The following is a 21,254-nucleotide window of genomic DNA, read 5'->3' on the forward strand; positions in this document are numbered from 1 at the left end:
GGATTTTCCCATTTCTTACGATCGTTGGGTAAACGAGTTTGGATATTGGTCATATGAGTACTTAATCTTTTAGTAAAATCGTGTTTAAGAACTTTAATATTCTCGGAAATCGCGTTCGACGAATATTTCTAATTACCATCGAAGCAAACCCCAAAACGTAAACAAATGACCCATCTCTCCATGCCTTTTGGCTGGCCACCTACCCTCCATTTGCCTCCTCTTCCAATTTTCATTTCCTCCATAATTCACTCTCTCTCTTTCTTTCACCAAACACCAAATTCGTCTCAAAAATCCTCCTTATAATCCCTAAATCCACCATAAATCCTTCATTTCTCCACCAAATCTCATAAAAATTATATATTTGGAATCCTCTCTTCAATCCTCATCTACTAGTAAGCTTTATTTTCATTTCCCCCAATTTTGTTTTAAGGCTCATCTTTTAGGGTTTTCGAATTTAAGCTTAATAATTGTGTTTTTGTTGTTCTTATAGGTGAAGAATATGAAGATGAGTTAGGAGACTCATATATTGTGGAAGACGATGCATAATTTTGGGTTTTAGAAGCTTTCTCAAGTTATTACTTGTCTCTTTGCTAGCTTAAGGTAACTATTCCGAGTTATTCGGCGAATTAATGTCACATTAGTAGTTGTATTTGTTGTTTGTTGTTGTTTGTTGTTGTTTGTTGTCGTTTGTTGTTGTTTGTTGTTGTTTGTTGTTGTTTGAGACGATCTTGTTGATAAATGAATGAATGAAGTAAGATGAGTATGCTTATGTTTAATTTATGTTACTCATTTGTATATTATTGTTTGGAACAAATTTGGATGAGAAATTATGTGTTGTGACAAGTCCGTGTTTTGGCTGGAACGCGTCAGTACCGGACCGAGACGGTTTCCAATGTTTCCAAAAATATGACAGATTGAACGACATCGAAAAATTAGGTGGTTTAGCCACTTGAATCACTCAATTCGGAGTCCGTATGAGTAAATGGCGTCGTTTTATCGATTAAAATTTATAGAAAAGTTTACCCTTGTGTGAGACGGTTATTTATACTATTTTATTATGCGATAATTTTGTGGAATTAGTTATTTTGTAAGTTGGAATGTTTTCTTTATGTTGATAGTGTTCACATGATAGAAATTTGAATATTGCATGAGAATGATATTGTAATGAATTTTGTGATTTGGGCCAAAGTAGGCCAAGACTGTGAGCTGGGCCAGATTGACCGAACAAGTTTGGTCAAACTAGGTTTAAACCGGTCAGCCTCGATTTGACCGATGACCCGTCGCGGGACTAGGGTCGAGGATTTGTCTTTGAGTATGATTGTCTTTTCATATGTTGGTTGTTGGATGAATTGGTTGCCTTATACTTGAGTCTTGTTGCCTCTTTGCCATTTTATCTTGTTCTCATCGATTATGGTACCGTTGGTTAGCTGGAATTTGGATTATTATTGATAATGGAGATATTGTTGGATTGTTAGCTGAATATGCTCTTGCGTAGCCTTTCATATGTTAGGGTGTGTATGATCATTTGTATGTGCAAGTTTGGACTCTTTGCCCCTCTTATGGTTAATTGGGTATCCTACTTGTCTTGTGTGGTGTGGGCTAAAGTATTCAAGCTGGGACTAGGTCCTAGGTGAGTATTTCGGCTTTCGTCATAGACAGGCCATTATAGTCTTTGACGAGTATATGTTCATCGCTTAATAGCCTTGTGTCTTAGCTTGGTGGGTTTATATCCAAGTTAGGGCATGACCTCCTGACGTACTCTTAGAAGTATGTGGTCAGCTTAAGTACTAGCCAACCCTTTGGTGGACTCCTTAGGGGTACTCATGTGGTGTTATCATGGGTCATGGATGCGGTAGTTTTCCGCATGTCGCTAGGTCTGCGCAGGTTTAGGACTAGGGTGTTTACCTTACGTCGTGGTATAGACTCGAGTTACAGAGTGACTATTGACGGTACTAGGAACTTATGTCTGTCTCTAGATATATTGTCCTTTCTTGTTTGATGACTCTATGAATTATAGAAGGTGAGATGCAAGCCGGCTATGGTTGATAGAGTTTGGATTCCTGGATGTTATGTGATTCATATGATAGTGTAGTATGAGTCGGTCTAGTATTCACATGCTAGGACTATGTGTTGATATATTGTTGTTCACATGATAAGCACGATTGTCTAGCATCTATATGGTGAGGCCATGTGTTATTCATATTCATATTCTTATGTTTACTTGTTATATTAATTATGACATTTCGTGGCTGGGAGAACTCGGAGTTACTCCCCACTGACTGTGGCTTTCGTATTTGTATAAAATGCGATTGACAGGTAGATGATGCATATATGGGGTACATGGACGAGCTAGCGAGCAAAGTAACCTTGGGGCCTAGATTGGCTTTATTTTATTGTGACCCTTAAACACTTTTTATGTCATATACTTTTTAGGGACATATGTCTCCCTTTTTCATATTTGGGTTGTATAACTTTGTTTCGCGACTTTAGCGATATTTTATTTATGAGATTTATTTTAGACCTTGCATGTTCGACACCTTCCTATTTGGATATTTTTATAACAGGTTCAGGTTTCGTTTTCGGTTTTAAAAATTACAGGTTTTTACCCAAATGAACCTATTACAAACATATCCATGCAGTTTTTATCTAGAATTATGTGTTTACTTTTTCGCAATGAATGAGGGTGTCACAACCATAGTGAAAGAGTGAGCCAATTTGCCCAAAGAAGTTGAAACGTTGACAGAAACCAATGAGCGTTTCCTCAGAATAGTCAGCTTGACCTTGTCGACCTTTTCCTTGCGAGCAACTCTCATTACGTCGCCATTTTCTATTCAACACATTTCCTATCGCTACCGCTGCAAAGTTAAACGTGGTCATTGATAATTTGCTAACATGGGAGGAATCAAAAAAGACACGTTTCTTCTTATCAACTTGGAAAATGACGTCTTCTTGAACCAACATAACACTCTCACTATCAGCCTTCTTGACATCAAAGTTTATATGAAGGTTCTCCAACATAGGAGAATGAATGGGAACTTCTGCTATCCCTGAAATATCTTCCAGGGGAATTCCCGCCTGGATGGTTTTAGAGATGAGGGGGCGGACCCTCATTGTAGACATGCATCTTCGGTGAAAGAATTCCAAATTTTTGCCCTGCATTAAACTCTCATAGTCTTGAGATGAGAGATTTAGTTTATTGTATGGCTTCTTCTTGTTGGTAAAATTGAGTTGAGATGATTTTGAGCAGGCTGAGGAGACAGCGTCATTCACAGCCTCACAAGGCACAGGTAGGGATGGCAATGGGTAGGGTCTGGGTAGGGTCCACCTAGACCCGGACCCGACCCGAGATTTTCCCTTTGGACCCGTACCCGACCCAGACCCGCAAGGGTCCAAAATTTGAGGACCCATACCCGGACCCTATGGGTAAGGGTAGGGTCTGGGTCTACCCGCGGGTCCGAGTTTCCGCCACTTTAGTAACAAGATTAACAGTTATGGGGTCTATAATATTAAAAAAAAAATTCATACTACTTTAACATTATGAGTTTATTAATCTATCGTTAATGGTGGTTGTCGGTCGCCGGCTATTAGAGAGGTGGTTGCCAGTCGCGTATCAGTGCTGTGGTGGTGGTTTTCTTGTGTCAGTGGTGGAGTGGTGGTATTGTCAGAAGAGTTTGGTTGGGTTTATCACTCTATGGGATGAGGAAAGAGAAAGAGACGTTAGTTGAGTTTCTACAGTCTGCCAGTATGAATTCTGAAAAGTTGTAATTTTGATTTTTTTTTCTTTAATAAAGGGTCTAAGGGTCGGGTATGGGTCTCATAACTTAGACCCGGACCCGGACCCGAAATATTTTCTTAAGACCCATACCCGACCCATACCCATTGGGTCTGAAAAAATGAGACCCATACCCGACCCATTAGGGTCCGACCCTCAGGGTCTGGGTCGGGTCCCCGACCCACTGCCATCCCTAGGCACAGGGCTACTCTCGAAATCCATAGGCACCTCAGGTAAACTATCAGAGGGCACATGGCTATTCTTGGAATCCATAGACACCTCAGGTAAACTAATCGGGATACTATCATTCAACAAAGCCGGAGACAACAAGGGCTTCTTTCCTTTCCTTTCAATGCCCAGTGGATCAGACTGAGAAGAATCACGTTTGCCATTTGAATTGATAGTTAATCGGTCAACCACAACCTGTAGCTCTCGGGAAATATCCTTGTTATGAGGACTAAGTTTGAGAGCACATTCAAAGTCAGTAACGGCCTTCGGAAGGAGATTCAACTGCTTAAAGGCTAACCCCCTTCGATAGAGTGCTTTTACGTTTGAAGGATCAACCAACAAAATCAACGAGCAATACCAGCAAACTTGGTCATAATCGGGTGTCTTCAGATCACAAGCTGCCAAATTCAAAAATATGGAGAGGGCAAGAGTAGTTGCAGAAGATCATCGTAACTGGCAGGGACACCCATAAGCAAGAGAAATTTAAGAGCAATTTTGTAATAAAAGAAAGCCAGAGGCACAGTGCCCATTTTAAAAAATGTGTTGCCCTTATCTTTGAGGATGCCGACACTTTGAAACGATGGCTTTCCACATTCCATAATGGCTTGACCAAGAAGTTCATCCATCTCGGGACAATCATCCCCGCAAAACATGTCCCTTAGACCGGCCAAAATTAATTGGTATGCCATAACCAAAGTAAAACTTAAAGAAAATTTGGAAGACTTAAGAAATAATAAGAAAAACGAGGAAGCGTAAAGAGGAAGAAATTAGAGAAAGAAGAAAACTTAGCAAAGAAGGAATTTAAGAGATGATTGACTACTGCAACCCAACCAAACCCAACCACACCAACCACCCAAGCAAACCACCTCCGAAAGACATCAATCATGGGAGAAAAGATCAAGAAATGAATTGAACCAGCGACTCGCCTAAAACGAAAAGATACAAATAAAGTATTAAAGCAAGATCCACCTGATATGATTTATCAAGCTCTAAAGTCCCAAGCAAGACAAAACCAAACTGAGAACTAACCCACAACATAAACAAGGACAAATTTGGAGCTAAAAACGAAATATTCCATTGAGAATAAGGAATTTACAGCAACGCCAAGGCAGAGGATAAGAAAAAGCAGTCTTGAGTCTCAATAAACAACTGATAAAAAATTGGCTGAGAGCATACATAAAATCGAACAGAAAGATATGGAAAAATAAAACATGAGACATCACAGCTCCATTAGATAGAAAAGAAACGAAGAGTACCGACATAGAGAAGGAGGACACCAGACTCAGAGCATGAAAGTAAGACGGAGCAGTAGGTCGGAGGTAGAAATGAAAGAACCCATGATCAAGCTTTAGGAGCCGTCGGAGATAGGCCTCAGAGTGGCCGCATCTCCGGCGGATCCGGAGGGGAGCAGGGGTGGATGGAGGGGATGGAGGCGGTAGTAGGCAAGAAGCCTTAGGGTTTAGGAAAGGTAGAGAGAAGGGAGAGGAAAGTTAGAGAGAAGGCCTTTTTTTCTTTATTAACACTTGGTATCCATAAAGGAGGAAGTTTGGAAGCAAGACGAGTTGAGACGGATCCAAGCATGTCAAGTAGTGAAGTAGAGCATCAGGCAAAGAGAAAGTCAAGGTCAACTTTCGACCAAATCCAATGTCACCAGTCACCCCTGACCTCTCCATCTATCTCCCTGCCAAATGATTGAAACTCAATCATCAGTCACCATTTTTTCATGCTCAGTATCACCAAAAACCCCAGTTCCATCCACCTCCATTCCACATTCATCATAATCCCACTAGCCCACCTCACCTCGACAACCACCACCATTCGTACCCATTTACACCACCATTACACCTCCATTTTTGAACACCACCTGCTACTCCTCATACACCATCACCAATTCACATCAAACTTCCATTCACAGCCACCACCACTCCCCTGCATTTCGTTCCACCATTAATCACCACCTCCATTAACAACCCCATTTAAACCATCTCCTCAGCTCACTCAAACCCGACATTGGAACTCGACTCGGTTGTAAAATCAGTAGCGCTCCTTCAATTAACCATAAATCGAGCATCAAGCATCAACCCAGAAACCCGAGCCACCACACCATTCAATTCGTCATTGACCATCACCATTCATAGCAGCTCCACCATCAACCAACGTGGCCATTGTCTCCATGTTCAAACTCGAGCTCGGAATCGAAACCGAGAAAATTGAAGTTTTGTTGCCTATGCCGGTACCCCGGCAGCCGACTCCCTCAACCGGCTGGGAACACATCAGTATTTGGTCCAATTAATTGTATGCGCGCTACCAGTCATGACCCCGGCAGCCGCCACACCGGCACGCAGCTCCATTCCTCTTCAAATCTCGCACAAACTCTGTCTCTATGTCGGTGCCCCGGCAGCCGACAGGCCGGCAACCACGCACACCCCATCCTATTTCTGCTCTTGATTCAATAGTCTCGCTACCGGTGACATGGCGGACCGCCGGTTGACCGGCAGCCACCCCCCCTGCTGCGATTTTGTCCTTAATCGTGTTTCCCCTTCCCCTTTTTCCTTTTCTTTGTTTTTCGATTGTTTTGTTTGGGTGTAAAAATTGTGTCGATTAGTTTGTTATTAGGATTATTATTATTATTATTATTATTATTATTATTATTATTATTATTATTATTATTAGATTATTATTTTAATATTATTATTAGTAGTAGTAATTAGTAGATTAGTAGAAGCGGTATATAAAGACCACATTGGAATAGAATTACATTACACACTTACACACTATCTTAGAAATTAGATTAGAAATTAGTCTCTCTTTTTCTCTCAATATTGTAAGACAATAACATCTCCAATTAATTTTCCATCTAAATCAAAGTTGTAATTTTTCTTCTATATTAATTTAATTCCTCTTTAGTTTATTCAAGTTTTACAATTATCAATAGTTTACATTTACATTAGTGGGTTGCAATTTGAAGGAGGGAGAAATTCATCCTTATTATTTCAATCCAAGTTTCCACCTTTTGCAATTAAGTTGGTATAATTCTCTCCCTTAATTTTATTTGTTAACATTAACTTTCATCCAAGTTTTGTTAATTGTTTATGCTTGAATTCTTCTCTTTTGTTGTTAGATTGTTATTGTCTCTATCTTGTTCATCTTATTCATGTTCACCATTGTTGTTTCTCATCTAAAGGTTGAACCTTTGGGTGATTGTGTTAAAGTTTGAGTCTTTTTGTCTTAATCCTTGCTCTTCTTAGTTAAATTAGCATTTCCTCTTAGATTTGTTGATTTATTACATGATTAATTGTAGAATCCATTTTCACATCATGTTCATGATTAAAGAATCCATCTTTATTGTTTCTTTTGTCTTAAGAATCATGATTAGTGAGTAGTCTTTTACTAGGACTCGGTTTGACCCAACATGAGTAATTTCATTAATTGATTCACATAGAGGCTAATTGTTGAGGGAGATTAGTAAGAGTAGTCTAGAGGGTTGAATTGATTTATGGACCGATTTTGGGTAATGTTGATTTGTGACCCTTATCCACCAACGAGAGTTGGTTAGGTTGGGAATCGGGTACCCAGAATTTGGTCTTATCGCTAACCTACGTTGAGACCGAGAGGGAGAACCAAGGGAGGGTACCTCTAGACTAGCGTTTGAAATCGACCTCCGAGAGGAGGAGTGGGATGACCCGGAAAATGATGAGGGCTTAATGACCTTAGTTAATGTTAGGGTACCTTGGAAATATGCATGTTTTCGGGGTAGCCGGGTATTAAACTAGGGATACCGACCTTCGAACCCGAGAGGGGGGTTGGTCGGGAGTGTTAGTGTCCTATTGTGAACCCGAGAGGGGGGTTTTAGGCGAATTAGAGCCATATTCTCCTTGTTTATCTCCTGAACGATTAGCCTAGGGAATTGTGACGTAAAATTATGAATTATTGTGGGAGAACCGAGTTCTAGGCCTTTTATTCATTTGATTTACAACTTTATTCCTCTCTTACTCATTTATCATCTTTTGTTAATTTGCATTTTATTTTATTTAGTTTAGTTGTTTAGTTTAAAAACCTTTCCATCTCAATTATTATCGACTTACCTAAACACAATATTTAAAACAATTAATATTCTCCCATACTCCTTATGGATTCGACCCTCAATTAGTGCAACGAACTCGTTCACTTGCGAGGTATAGATTTGATAACCATCAGTTACTTATTTATAGATGTAGTAAAATAAATTATAGATGTAGTAATATTGTATGTGAGGCAAGATCCGGTGAGTTTGCCACTTTTCGTGAGTTACCCCGCATTTATATACCATTGGATCTAACAAGATCAAGGGCTGAGATTAGACCAAAATAATATCCTAACCTACCAAAATAAATGACGCATAACAAAATTAAGCCTCTTGTGTTCTTCATCTTTTTCATATTCTCTTTTTTCTTCCCTAATTTATTCATTCTTTCTCTCTGTTTTCCTATTTTCTTCAATTTCAAGATGTTATTCAATCAAATATTCATAAAAACTTGAGTACTTCAAGTCGAAAACACAAAATTAATTCATCATATTCGTTCAATTTCATTAATACACGCATCAATCGTCATTTTTTGCCCAAAACTTGCAAAAACATTGGCGCAAATCGAGAAAACGAAGGTAATCGTAGATTATATAAGTTAATATATGTTACTTTGCGAGCTATGTCAATTGCTATTCCATTAGTATACTTGTCTATCTTAACGTTGGCACTTGCTTGGTGATTTATCATCATAATCTTGAAAAAGTGTTGGTAATCTAGCTTAGCACACCAACTGTATGTTAAAATGTCTAGTTGAAGGTAGAAAATCAGTTATTGTAGTGAAGAAACATGGTTATTTAATAGTTATTCAAATGCATAAACTCAGTTATTGTAATGTAGAAACTCGGTTATTGTAATGTAGGAAGTCAGTTAATGTATTTTATAAACTCAGTTATGGTAATGAAGAAACTCTGGTATTTGTAGTTATTATTCTAATGTAGAAACTCGATTATTGTAATGAATAAAGTCAGTTATTTTATATGTGATTCGGTTATCACCCGTTAGTTATTTAAAGTCAATTATAGTTACTTTACAGTCTAGTTATTGTAATATATTGACCGAGTCATTCTATATGATGTTCTGTTAAATTATATTATGCTTTTTGATGATTTGCAGGTTGAATCAAGATAGACGCGGATAATTGACGTTCAATGGAAAAATTGATGTATATACTTGGTCATTTGTTGTTAGTTTTCATCTTGTATAATTGAATAGATCAGTTATTATAAAGTAGAAACTTAGTTATTGTAATGTAGAAAAACTCAATTATTGTAATGTAGTAACTCTGGTATTTGTAGTTATTCCAATGTACAACTCAGTTATTGTAATGTAGAAACTCAGTTATTGTAATGTAAAACTCTGGTATTTATAGTTATTGTAATGTAGAAACTCAGTTATTGTAATGAGTAAATTGTGTTATTGTATTGAGATGAAACTCGAATATATTCATATATTTATCTTGTGTTTGTTTTCATCTTCTTTAATTGAATAACTAGTCATTTTCATTCAATCAATCATTGAGATTGGTTAATGCAATTGCAAAATCTGAAAAATAAAATAATCATATATAACAAGGCTAAAAAAAATCACTTACTTTCATTATATAACTATTTTGTTTCCAACACATTACACTCAAATATCTCCAATAAATTATAGCTAAGCATCATCATCATTACATCTAAGCATTTCAAATAATACATCTAACAATAGTAACATCACAAATATTACATACTTCCTCCATTCAACTCCACTCTACCACCTTTCCATTTTCATCCATTCAACTCCACTCTACCACTTACTATAAAAAGAAACTAAAATGACCATATTATCCTTATAATAACATTTTATTTACAAATAATGCCACTAAATGGCCCACTTACTTTTACCCACAAAACACACCCTAAACTAATCCTAGCCCAATTAACACTACCTAATCCATCTTAAATGATTAACCCTTCCCTCCAAATTTTAATGACCCAACCCAATAATCCATTGAATATACCCAATAATCCATTCAAATTTTTGTGAAGGCAAATGGACTGGATCATTCTGTCTCCTTCAACAACCCAAACCCAAACCCAATTTCTTCTCCTCTGAAATTCCGTGCATATCAGCAAGTAACCCTAAAGACCCTTCTCATTCTCTCAAACCTTCTACACAATTCTAAAAACTTAATCTCTCCCTTCTCTCTCTACATCCGCCTCCTTCAATTCATTTCTCTGAAACCCTAGATCTGCCATCCGTCTCCTTCACATCTTTACTTCATCACTTCACCTTTGTCTTCTCATCTTTATATCTTTACTTCATCACTTCACCTTTGTCTTCTCATCTTTATATCTTTAAATCCGTCCTATCATGAAACCTCCTCATCCAAACTGTGGTAATGAGTGTATCCCTTGTGTTTTTTATCGTTATCGTGTTGGTTTACAAGACGATGAACGCGATGATGAAGGCGATGAATCTGCTCCTGAATCGCCTCCTCCAACCCATATCGTACCTGATTCCCTAGATCCTGATGATTTGGGGACTGAAGTTGAAGAGACGGAGTTCGATGATGGTGGCGTTTGCATTCCTAAGTCGCCTAAAACGCCTGAGAACGTCGGTCCTGCAAAGGAGACTGAAACGCCTGAGAAAACCACTTTAATCGAAGTGGGTGGTGGATCTGGAAAGCCTGAAAGTCCTTGCATAATGTACGCAAACCGGTATTTGAAGCGGATGGCGGAGAAGCGTCCTAAAACGCCTGAGAAAACAACCGAGTATGTTGAAAAAGCGGTGGTTGATTCTCCGTCACCAATGACTGTGAAATTCAATACGTTTCTTCATAGACAGTTGTCTAAGTGATAATTTCTTGAAGGTGTTGGTATATTTTCTATCTCCTAAACTTTTTTTTGTATTTTTAATTTATTTATTCGTATATTATGTCAACTATTTATTGAACTGCTGGGTTAACTGCTGTTAGGATTTTTTGTATGATTTGTTGTTAAGATTTCTTCTATGACTGTTGGGAATTATTGTTAGGAATTATGCTGTTAGGAATTATTGTTATGAATTATTGTTAGCAATTATTGTTAGGATTTTTTGTTTGATTTGTTGTTAAAATAGAAAAATTTAAATTGATGTATCGTCTGTTTGGTTTGTATGTATAAACTGAAATTTTGTCTGTATGAACTTAAATTTGGTCTGAAATTATGGAAATTTTTTCCGTCTGAAATCTTCTTTTGTCTGTATGACTGTCTAAATTATTTCAACTACTTAAATTTTTACTGTTATAAGTTTAAAATGATTATTAAGGGCACAAATGGGTGTATCAGTCTGACTGTCTACTCTACCACTTTTTGTTTGTCTGACTATTGTGGAACCAATTTTTGTGTGTGTGTCTGTCTGTATTATTTTGTTTTGATTTCTGAGGATGCAAGGCTTAATGTGTTGAATTTTTTCTGTTAGGATGCAAGGTTTATTGTCATTAACCTCGATGATGGTCCTTCCTGGACTGAGGGGTAACATCACAGTTATTGTTACTGTCATAGTTGCTCTACGATGATTATACCTTAATGGTTTGAAAGCTATACATGGTTTTTGGTGGAGTCTAGTTAAGTGGCCAATAATGTTTAGTTGTTCAGCCACCACATTATAAATGAATGAATGGGTGTGTGTGTCTAACCATCTAAGTGGGAGTACTTTGAGAGCTCAATGATTACTCAACCTTCATGGTTTGAGGGCTGATATAGTACTCCTGTTAAATGGAGAAGACATGGTCTACCTTCATTGTTTCTGTGTAGGAGGCTTTATAATTTCAAATAACTCAATGATGAGGCCACATTGGCCTGAGAGTTGTTTAAACCAGACAAGCTCTATGATGATTATACCTTAATGGTTTGAGAGCTATACATGGTTTTTGGTGGAGTTGAATGGAGGAAGTATATGTACGTTTTATTGCCCATAACTTACAAGTTTTTTTGCCACCACATGTTATATTAATGAAAGGGTGTGTGTGCTCAATCATGGTAACTGCAGTTGAGCATGGTCTACCATCATTTTGTAAAGTGTAGGAGGCAAGAATACTTGGGACAACTCAATGATGAGGGCAAACGTAGCCTGAGAGTTAGTCTATGCATTTTGCAACTGTCTGAACTGTTAAAATTGGACTGAAACTGTTAAAATTTGTCTGAACTGTTAAATTTGTACTGAACCTGTTACCATTTGTCTGTCTGAACTGTTAAAATTGGACTGAAACTTTTTTTACTTTTGTCTGTCTGGACTGTTAAATTTGGACTGTAACTGTTAAAATTTGTCTCTCTGGACTGTTAAATTTGGACTGAAACTGCTAAAAATGGTCTGAAACTGTTGTTAACTTCAACTTAAAATAATCTGAACTGAAACTGATTATTATTATATGAACTTCAACTTCAAATTGTTATATGAACTTCAACTTTGCATTGCATATATCTGAATGCATATAACTTAAAATAATCTGAACTGAAACTGATGTTCATTTGAAACTGAAATTGCATATTCAACTTTACATTCATCATTAGGCTGCAGTTTAATGTTCATTTGAAACTGTTATTCCAATTGAACATTAAACTGAACATTACATAACCTTTATTTAAAAAGGCATTACATTTCATTTAACTGATATACTATAGCTTCAACATTATATCCTAGTTCAGTCATTATATATTCTAAACCTTCAGTTTTACCTAAACCCTGCATATGTTCAATGCATTGCCTTACTAAAACTTCATTGACTATTAGATTCCTTGGCAACATGTCAATAGCAGCTAGATGACCCTTCCCCATATGAGGGAGTGAAAAATTGTTATGACCCTTACACTTCATCATCTCTATCATAACTGCTTGTAATGATAAGAAAATGTTGTTGAGTTTGCTTGGACTGTAATCGATAAATGCTTGCATTACTTCATTCACTAGGTCGTCCACTGTCTTTGCTGCCTTCTTTTTTTGTAATGATTGTAGTGCCTTGAAATACCCAAGGTCATTAACGTTTAGGTCTGGTGAGTTAGCGGGCTGAAATACTAACTCAATATTAAATCCATCTGAATTTGCTGCTGCCATAAAATCAGGATCATCATTCTTGATGTGTGGCCTAGCATTGTCTTGTTGTATGTAAATATGCTTGCTAAGACCTTCTGGCCAAACACTCTTAATTGCTGGAATTACTTGATGAATTAGACAATCCTTGACTACTTGTTTTGTGATGGACTCAATAGGCTTAGTCTCTAATGTACCCCTTGGCCTATTTCTGCTTGACCTAGCTGCTGGAACTTGATTAGTAAATGGAAACATGCCTATTTTACCATCAAATATGCATTCACCATCTTCACCATAAATAGGTCTGCTGACTGCACACATGAACATCACTTTTGTGATGAACCTCTTTGATTGACAGCTTCTATGAGGCAGCTCCTCCCCCTCAACTACGTACACTGTTTCATTGTCTTCCGTAATATAGAACCACTTCTCATCCATGTGTATTACGTTGCTCACTTCATTAAACATTATTTCAGTCACTGGAACATTATTAAGATCTAAGAACTCTTTAAGAACTTCTTTAACAACCAATGACTTTAATGAATAAAGTAGCCTTTGATCCTTGTGTAACTCACCGAGTTTAGGATGTAATGGGCTTGAATGACGTTTAAGTAAACCTTCTTTCACCCATGAATGGACCGTTCCAACTGAAACTCCACAATTTTCAGAAACTCTGATCATTGTGTCCCTTAGTGATTTATCAAGTGATTTGTGATATGTTCAATGTTTGGTAAAATCCTTTTTCTATTTTTGTTGCCTATCCTACCACTCTTGACATCTAATTTTTCACCTACTAACCTTGGTTTTTTTGCAAGTCTCCATATGTTTGATATGGTCCTTACACTTACATTGAATCTGTTTGCTGCCTCTTTGATTGCACCACGATCAAGCTGCCCGTCATTTGATTTTTGAAGCAAGTAGATGGCGACTTAAGTTCTCGTTTCTTCAGACATGCACTTGAACCCCATTGATGCTCTGAAGATAATTTAGGAAACTTGTGTAATTTAATGGTAGTGGACTGTAATTTATTGGTCCGTAATTAATTTTAGAAAGTTTTTTTTTTGTTGTGTTGCTAATGAATGAGGGAATATGTAATTTAATGTGAGGATGATTGTAATTTATGCATAAAACTAACCTAGTTGGTGGGTTCCAACTGCTTGACTGGACAGAAAATGGTGGGAAATTAAGTGTTTGGTGGGGTTTTTGAAGTTTTGTAATTTTGGTGGGAAAATTAGTGTTTGTTTAACACACTAACACTTGACAAATTCTGATTCCATAAAGTAAATGGCACAACTCCATTTGTACTTCTATTCATTTTTTAATTTACCCTTAAAACTTGTGTTTTTTGCCAATAGGTTGAGTGGAGTTGAATGGATGAAGTATATTTATCTCCATTACAACGTCTAAAAATATTTCTTCCAACGAGAACCGTGTCTTGCCGTTGTTTTCACGTTTCTTCCACCAGTATTTCTTCTCGACGAGAATCATGTCTTGCCTATTGATGTGGGCTGAACCAGCAGACACAAAAGTTCACTGAAAGAAATAAAAACAAAAAGGGAGTAAGTTATAAATAACTATACAATTATAAGCAGATTATATAAGACCACAACAAATAATTACAAATTTAAATAACTAAGTTAAAACAATATAATAATTGAGATGTAATATTACTACAACCAACTTAAACAGATTATATAAGAAGACATCATCTTACAACAACTTTAATTTTAAATAACTAATTTAAAACAATACAATAACTAAGTTTCAATAATACAATAATTCGGTTAAAACAATACAATAACTGTTGTTTTTTTTTTTTTTTTTTTGATGACGAGGGGGTTGAGTCCCCCCCGGGCCCATGCATTCCCGCACCACCACATGGACCATGTAAGCCACCCCCTTCGGGGGCTGCAATGGTCAAGTGATCATCGCCCCAGCTGGTAGTCGAACCTGAGACCTCTCAACTCCTGCATTTCTGCAAGCTTCAAGGTTTAACCCAGCTACCACTGGACTAACACCACTTGATTCAATAACTGTTGTTAACAGATTAAAACAACAAACAAAAAAGTAACTGCAAAATACACTAACTGAGTTTGTATAATACAATAACTCGATCAAAGTAATACAATAATTGTTGTTAACAGATTAACACGGTAAACACAAGTAACAAATCAACAAAAATGAAATGGATATTAAACCAGAACGATAATGAAAACGCACAAATCAGATCTAGAAAAAAAATTAGTGCTTACTTATAGTGAAATTGAAGAAAAATACGGAGATAAAACGAAAGCGACAACGAAATCAATATGACGAAATCTCCTTAATTGATGACAAATTGGAACAAGGATGATGATGATTGAGTATAAATCTTAAGAAAATCAAATAATAATTGGATGTATACCTAAAATAAGGTTAAAAATTGAAAACAAAATTGGACGAAGATACCGCTGATTATTGTAAATATTTGACGAAGAAATATTGTTGCTTGATGATGAATTAGAACGACGATGATGAAGGATAAGTTGTTGATTTTTTTGCTTTTTAGTGAGAGAATTAGAAGAGAGATACTGGGGTGCAGTGATAATGAATTAATTTGATGGAAAATTTTGGTTATTGTAAGTTGGTCAACATTAAGGCCTTGTTCTTTTGATGAAATTGTCTCGAATCGAATCGAATCGAACTTAATTGAGCTGAATCGAATCGAATCGAACTTAATTGAGTTGAATCGAATCGAATCGAATCAATCGAATCAATTGAATCGAATCAAATAATAATAAAAATATTATATTAATAATAATAATACTAATAATAAATATTATAATAAAAATAATAGCAATAATAATAAAAATAATAAATTTTATTATAATATTATTCATTAATAATAATAATAATATATTAATATAATCTAATAATAATAATTTAATAAGATATATAAAAAATAAAATAGTAATATAATAATAATAATAATAATAGTAATATAAATGATAAAATTATTAATAATAATATAATATATTAATAATAATAACTAATAAATAAATAATAATAATATAATAATAATAATAATAGGTCTAATAAAATAACTTATTAATATAATAATAATAAATATAATAATAATAATAAATATGTGATTAATAATATTAATAATAATGAGTCATATTAATAAAATAATAAATATAATATAATAACTTATTAATATAATAATATTAAATATAATAATAATAATAAATATTTTATGAATAATATTAATAATAATGAATATATTAATAAAATAATAAATACAATATAATAATAATAATAATAATGATGATAATAATAATAATAATAATAATAATAATAATAACAATAATAAATATAAATATAATAATATAAACAATACGAATTATTTATTAATAAATATAATAGTAATATAATAAAAAAATATAATAATAACTATAGTAAATACAGTAATATAAAAATAATAATAATGATATCAATAATAATAATAATAATAGTAATGTTGAAATAAACTAATATGAACTGAACTGAACTGAACTGAACTGATTTGAACTGAACTGAATGGAGCTGAACTGAACTGAACTGAACTGAATGGAGCTGAATGGAGCTGAACTGAACTGAACTGAACTTATTAGAACTGAAATTAAGTCCAAAAGAACAGAGCCTAAACCTTAGTCCTCCATCTTAGCTTAGATCAATGGATCAGATTTAGAGGGGTAACTCACCAAAAATGACCAACTCATATGATCCTATTTCTATTGTATGTAAGTACCTTTTGATCACGTCATATGCTTGTATACACCATATATAATGCAAACCGCTGCATCAAATATATTTTTGTCCAAGTTGTGCAGTATAATACATTAACACAATAACTACGGAGTATGTTTGATTTACGCCGTTTTGGTTTCTTTGATTAATTAATAATTATACGTTTGTTTAGTCGGTTTAGATTCGTGCTGATAACGTGTTGTGAAATAAAGAGAGGAAATAATTCTAGAGAGAATATAAGAGAGACAAAACTGCATTCTCATTCCATTATTATAAGGGTGTATATATATATACAATACAATAGGAAAGAGTTTTCATAACATAATATATTCTAGAGTATTCTAAGATATGGACATCTATATAATATCCATATATAATAATATTTCATAACAAAAAGTATTTAAGTTGGAGTATTTTGGAAACCCCCTAAAATTCTCGTCACTTTTTCTTTGTTTAACTTATTTGTGACGGATATTTTAATAAAGTTATACACAAATGAATGAGACGAGAGTATTATAATTTTGGTCATTATTAGGTTGACATTTGATCGATACAGCGAATACAAGGTAAACAAAGCCGATACGAGATGTCGAGACCATACAGGTTGCCTATCAGAATTGATTTTAAAACCTTCGCTGTCTACACAACCGAGCACGATTGTATGTACTCGGATTTATAAACACGAGAAGATCAGACTAGGATATGCAGATGTATCCGATATTATAAATTAAAACTCCAACCGATTGTATTAATTGGGCAATTATTTGATGACCAGCAAATTATTTGGTTATTTAATTGATCGTCTCGTTGAATACTGCACAATGCACATGTCTCCAACTGTCACCAAGCAAGAAATTAATATTAACAAATGGGCATTCTGTATGCTTCATTTAAATCTTGCAACAACATTTCGACTTGAAAGGAAATTTAAGAAATTGATTGCCTTTGTTCTACTCCTCTGATTCTCCATTTCTTCAGTGTGTCTTAGACTGATTTTTCGTTCAATTACCAATATTTGTCCGTTCTTTGTAATTTTAGCTTCTTGTTCTTGGAGTGTGGCGTGTTTGTTTGTTTAAAGTTTTAAAATGGTACTTAATTCACTTCACCCCCTCTTAAGTAATGGATTAAGGGGGTGTTTGGTTCACCCAAAAAGGTATGAGGCATGGGTTTGGAATGAGCCAAACCCATACCAAGTGTTTGTTTGGCAAATACAAGGGTTTTATACCCATACCTCAAACCCATGAGGTATGGGTTTCTCATACCCAAGGAGGGGGGTGGGTATGAGATTGATATCCACGGGTATCAAACTAAATTGATCAAAAATATGAAAAAACAAATTATAGCATATTGTAAATCCAATTTTTTATATACTTATTTGATTAACTAATCATTTTCATGATTTTATAATATTGAAAATTATTATTTATAATACTTTAATTTACGCATTTTAACCTTAATTGATGTTCAAACCCATACCACTCCAAAATGAACCAAACACAAGGTATGAGGAATCAAGTTCCAAACCCATATCACCCGGGTATGATTCCTGATTCCAACCCCATACTCGTGCACGAAACAAACGCCCCCTAATAAACTTTACACCCTTCTATTTTTTTGATACCTCACTTGTTGGGAAGTAACCCCAACATTATTATGATGTAGTGACACTTATGTTACTAGTAACATACTAACATGTAGAGTTTTAAATTGTCTAGAGTTATGTTTTATGTTTTATGTTAGTTGTATTTACACTTTAGATGTTAGATGTTATAATCGTAAATACTATAGGAGTTAGTAGTATGTTAAGACTATTAATATTGCTAGATGAGTTAGGAGTTAGTCATGTTTGATAAGTGTGAGTAGTACTTAATATCCCGAGTTAGGCATAGATTAGAATCTTACCTAGTAGCTAAGTGTTGGAGATTGATTGTGTTAATAATAATAATAATAATAATAATAATAATAATAATAATAAAATAATAATAAAAATAATAATAAAAAACAAATAATAATAATAATAATAATAATAATAATAATAATAATAATAATAATAATAATAATAATAATTGGTATATGCCAACATAGTTGGTATATGTCGAGTCTTACAGTGGCAATCAATCAAATTTGGCATGAAAGAAATCTGCGGATTTTTAAAGGACAGGAACGGCCTGTTAACATCCTCCTACAAACTATTAAGTATACTGTTGGCATTCGAATGATTGCTCAGGGCCATGGTAACAGATTAGATGATTTAGTAGAGTTTGCTCCTAGTTGAATGTGATTTGGAGCCTTGTATTAGGCTTTTAGAGGATAGTTTTTGTAAGTTTACTCCATTTTTTGTTCCCTAAATGGATGAATAAAAATGGAGATACCTTTCTTGCAAAAAAAAAAAAAAAAAAAAAATAATAATAATAATAAGGGTGTGGGAGCCCAGCTTGTTTCTCGGCTCCCCATCAATTTCATGTAAACTTTTGTTTTTCTTTTAATGAAAGTTGCGCACATCTTATAATAATAATAAAAATAATAATAATAATTACAAAGAACGGACAAACCTTTCAACCCAAACTCGACCCGTTTAAATCTCGTGTCGTGTTCGTGTCGACCCACTTACATAAATGGGTCATCAAGCCTCAACCCTAACCCGCTAATATCGTGTCGGGTTCGGGTCGTGTTTTCGTGCCATGTCAATATTTGGAAAGTATTAAGTATATTTATGTGATGAAAGATAAAAATATTAGGATTAATTTATTAAACATGTCATTCGTGTCGGGTTCGTGTTTAGAGAGCTCAACCCAAACCCGCCCCATTTAAATATCGTGTCGTGTTCGTGTCGACCCACTTACATAAATGGGTCATTGAGCCTCAACCCAAACCCGTTAATTTCGTGTCGGGTTCGTGTCGTATTTTCGTGTCGTGTCATTATTTGCCAGCTCTACTTTGTATACACCCCATTTTTCTATATTTACATCATTTTACTCTATTCTTCTCCTATATTTTTTTTTCTATAACAGAAAGGAAGTCTGACACTTCATATTTGTTCCAAAGACATCCTCTTAAAGGAGAGAGAGTGTTAAGAATATGATGAATCCTCTCTATTGTGCATGCTCTTGTTGGCGCAAATATAGTCGACTTTTTGATAACAGAAACTGAAAGAGTTTGTGAAAGGTTGATTATATTGCATTAACATTTTGGTATTTATACAAGGCTTACAATCACAAACTAAGGAATCATAGGAAAGATTACAAGGAATACAAAGAGTACAAGGATCAAATATAATACAAAATACTCAATATGAACATAATCATTCGGTAACAGAAACTTGTATGATTATTTAACAAAATTTCTAAATGTCGCCCATATTTTACTCATGTTACCCCTAATTTTATTTTCAACTTGACAACTTCGCCCTTCTCTAATATTCTTTACATTTTTTTTTTCGATAAGTCGGAAATGGGTGACGATAACCCATTTTTCCGATACATGTGTGAATCGTATACTAATGAAAATTCGTACAATTACGACGGAAAGCAATTCGAAACTGATTGGAATGCCGAACAATAATATCGATATTACATTGAGTATGATAGTTATGATCAAGGCGAGGGAAGCGGCTATGGTTACGATGATAACAACACGGGTAACACGGAAAAGGGAAGCGGTTTTGGAATTCCAAACAACATTATCGAAATTAGATATGAATTATCGTATTAATTACCGATGAATTAACAAAAAAATAATATTGAACTAACGAATTAATGAACTTTTTGCCTATGTTAGACGATGATTGATAACATAAACGATAAATAATGACGATTTAAATTGGACAAAAATTGACTATTAAGAGTGAAAAACTTTAATCGGCCATAACTTTATGTTCGGGTGTTCGATTTGGACGAAATTTTTTTTCAAATCGCATAACTTTTCGAGATGAACACAATGGAAAAAAAAAATTGGAAAATGGCCCATTCGTGTAAAAAACACGAATTGGCCTGAGCTTGTTCATGTGATTTACACGAATCAGCCTAGGCCAGTTCCTGTAAATCATACGAATGGGCCTAGGCCAGTTCATGTGGATTACACGAACTGGCCTAGGTTGGTTCGTGTAAATCACATAAAACGGCCCAGGCCAATTCGTGTTTTTCACATGAATGGATCACTTTCCAATTTTTTTTCTTTTACCATTGTGTTCGCCTCGAAAAGTTATGCGATATGAAAAAAAAATCGTCAAAATCGGACACTCGAGCATAAAGTTATGGTTGTTTGAAATTCTGTTCTTTTCTAGTCAATTTTATTTTTAATTTAATCGTTTTTGGTTATTAATTATCGCTGTTATTAATTATCGATTATTAATATATGAAAAATCAACGTTAC

General features: G+C 34.9%; 1 protein-coding gene across 1 annotated transcript; it reads right to left on the bottom strand.

Annotated features, from left to right (window-relative positions):
- Window positions 1-12,680: 12,680 nt before the first annotated feature.
- Window positions 12,681-13,796, bottom strand: LOC141589814 (uncharacterized). Its single transcript, XM_074410440.1, has one exon. The coding sequence runs from the start codon at window positions 13,794-13,796 to the stop codon at window positions 12,681-12,683; it is 1,116 nt and encodes a 371-aa protein (XP_074266541.1).
- Window positions 13,797-21,254: the final 7,458 nt, after the last annotated feature.

Source organism: Silene latifolia, chromosome 1, assembly GCF_048544455.1.
Source record: "Silene latifolia isolate original U9 population chromosome 1, ASM4854445v1, whole genome shotgun sequence".
Classification (NCBI taxonomy): domain Eukaryota; kingdom Viridiplantae; phylum Streptophyta; class Magnoliopsida; order Caryophyllales; family Caryophyllaceae; genus Silene; species Silene latifolia.

Bases quoted from the DNA above. Each gene is read 5' to 3' on its own strand.
- LOC141589814 (XM_074410440.1), bottom strand. From the start codon at position 13,796: ATGATCAGAGTTTCTGAAAATTGTGGAGTTTCAGTTGGAACGGTCCAT.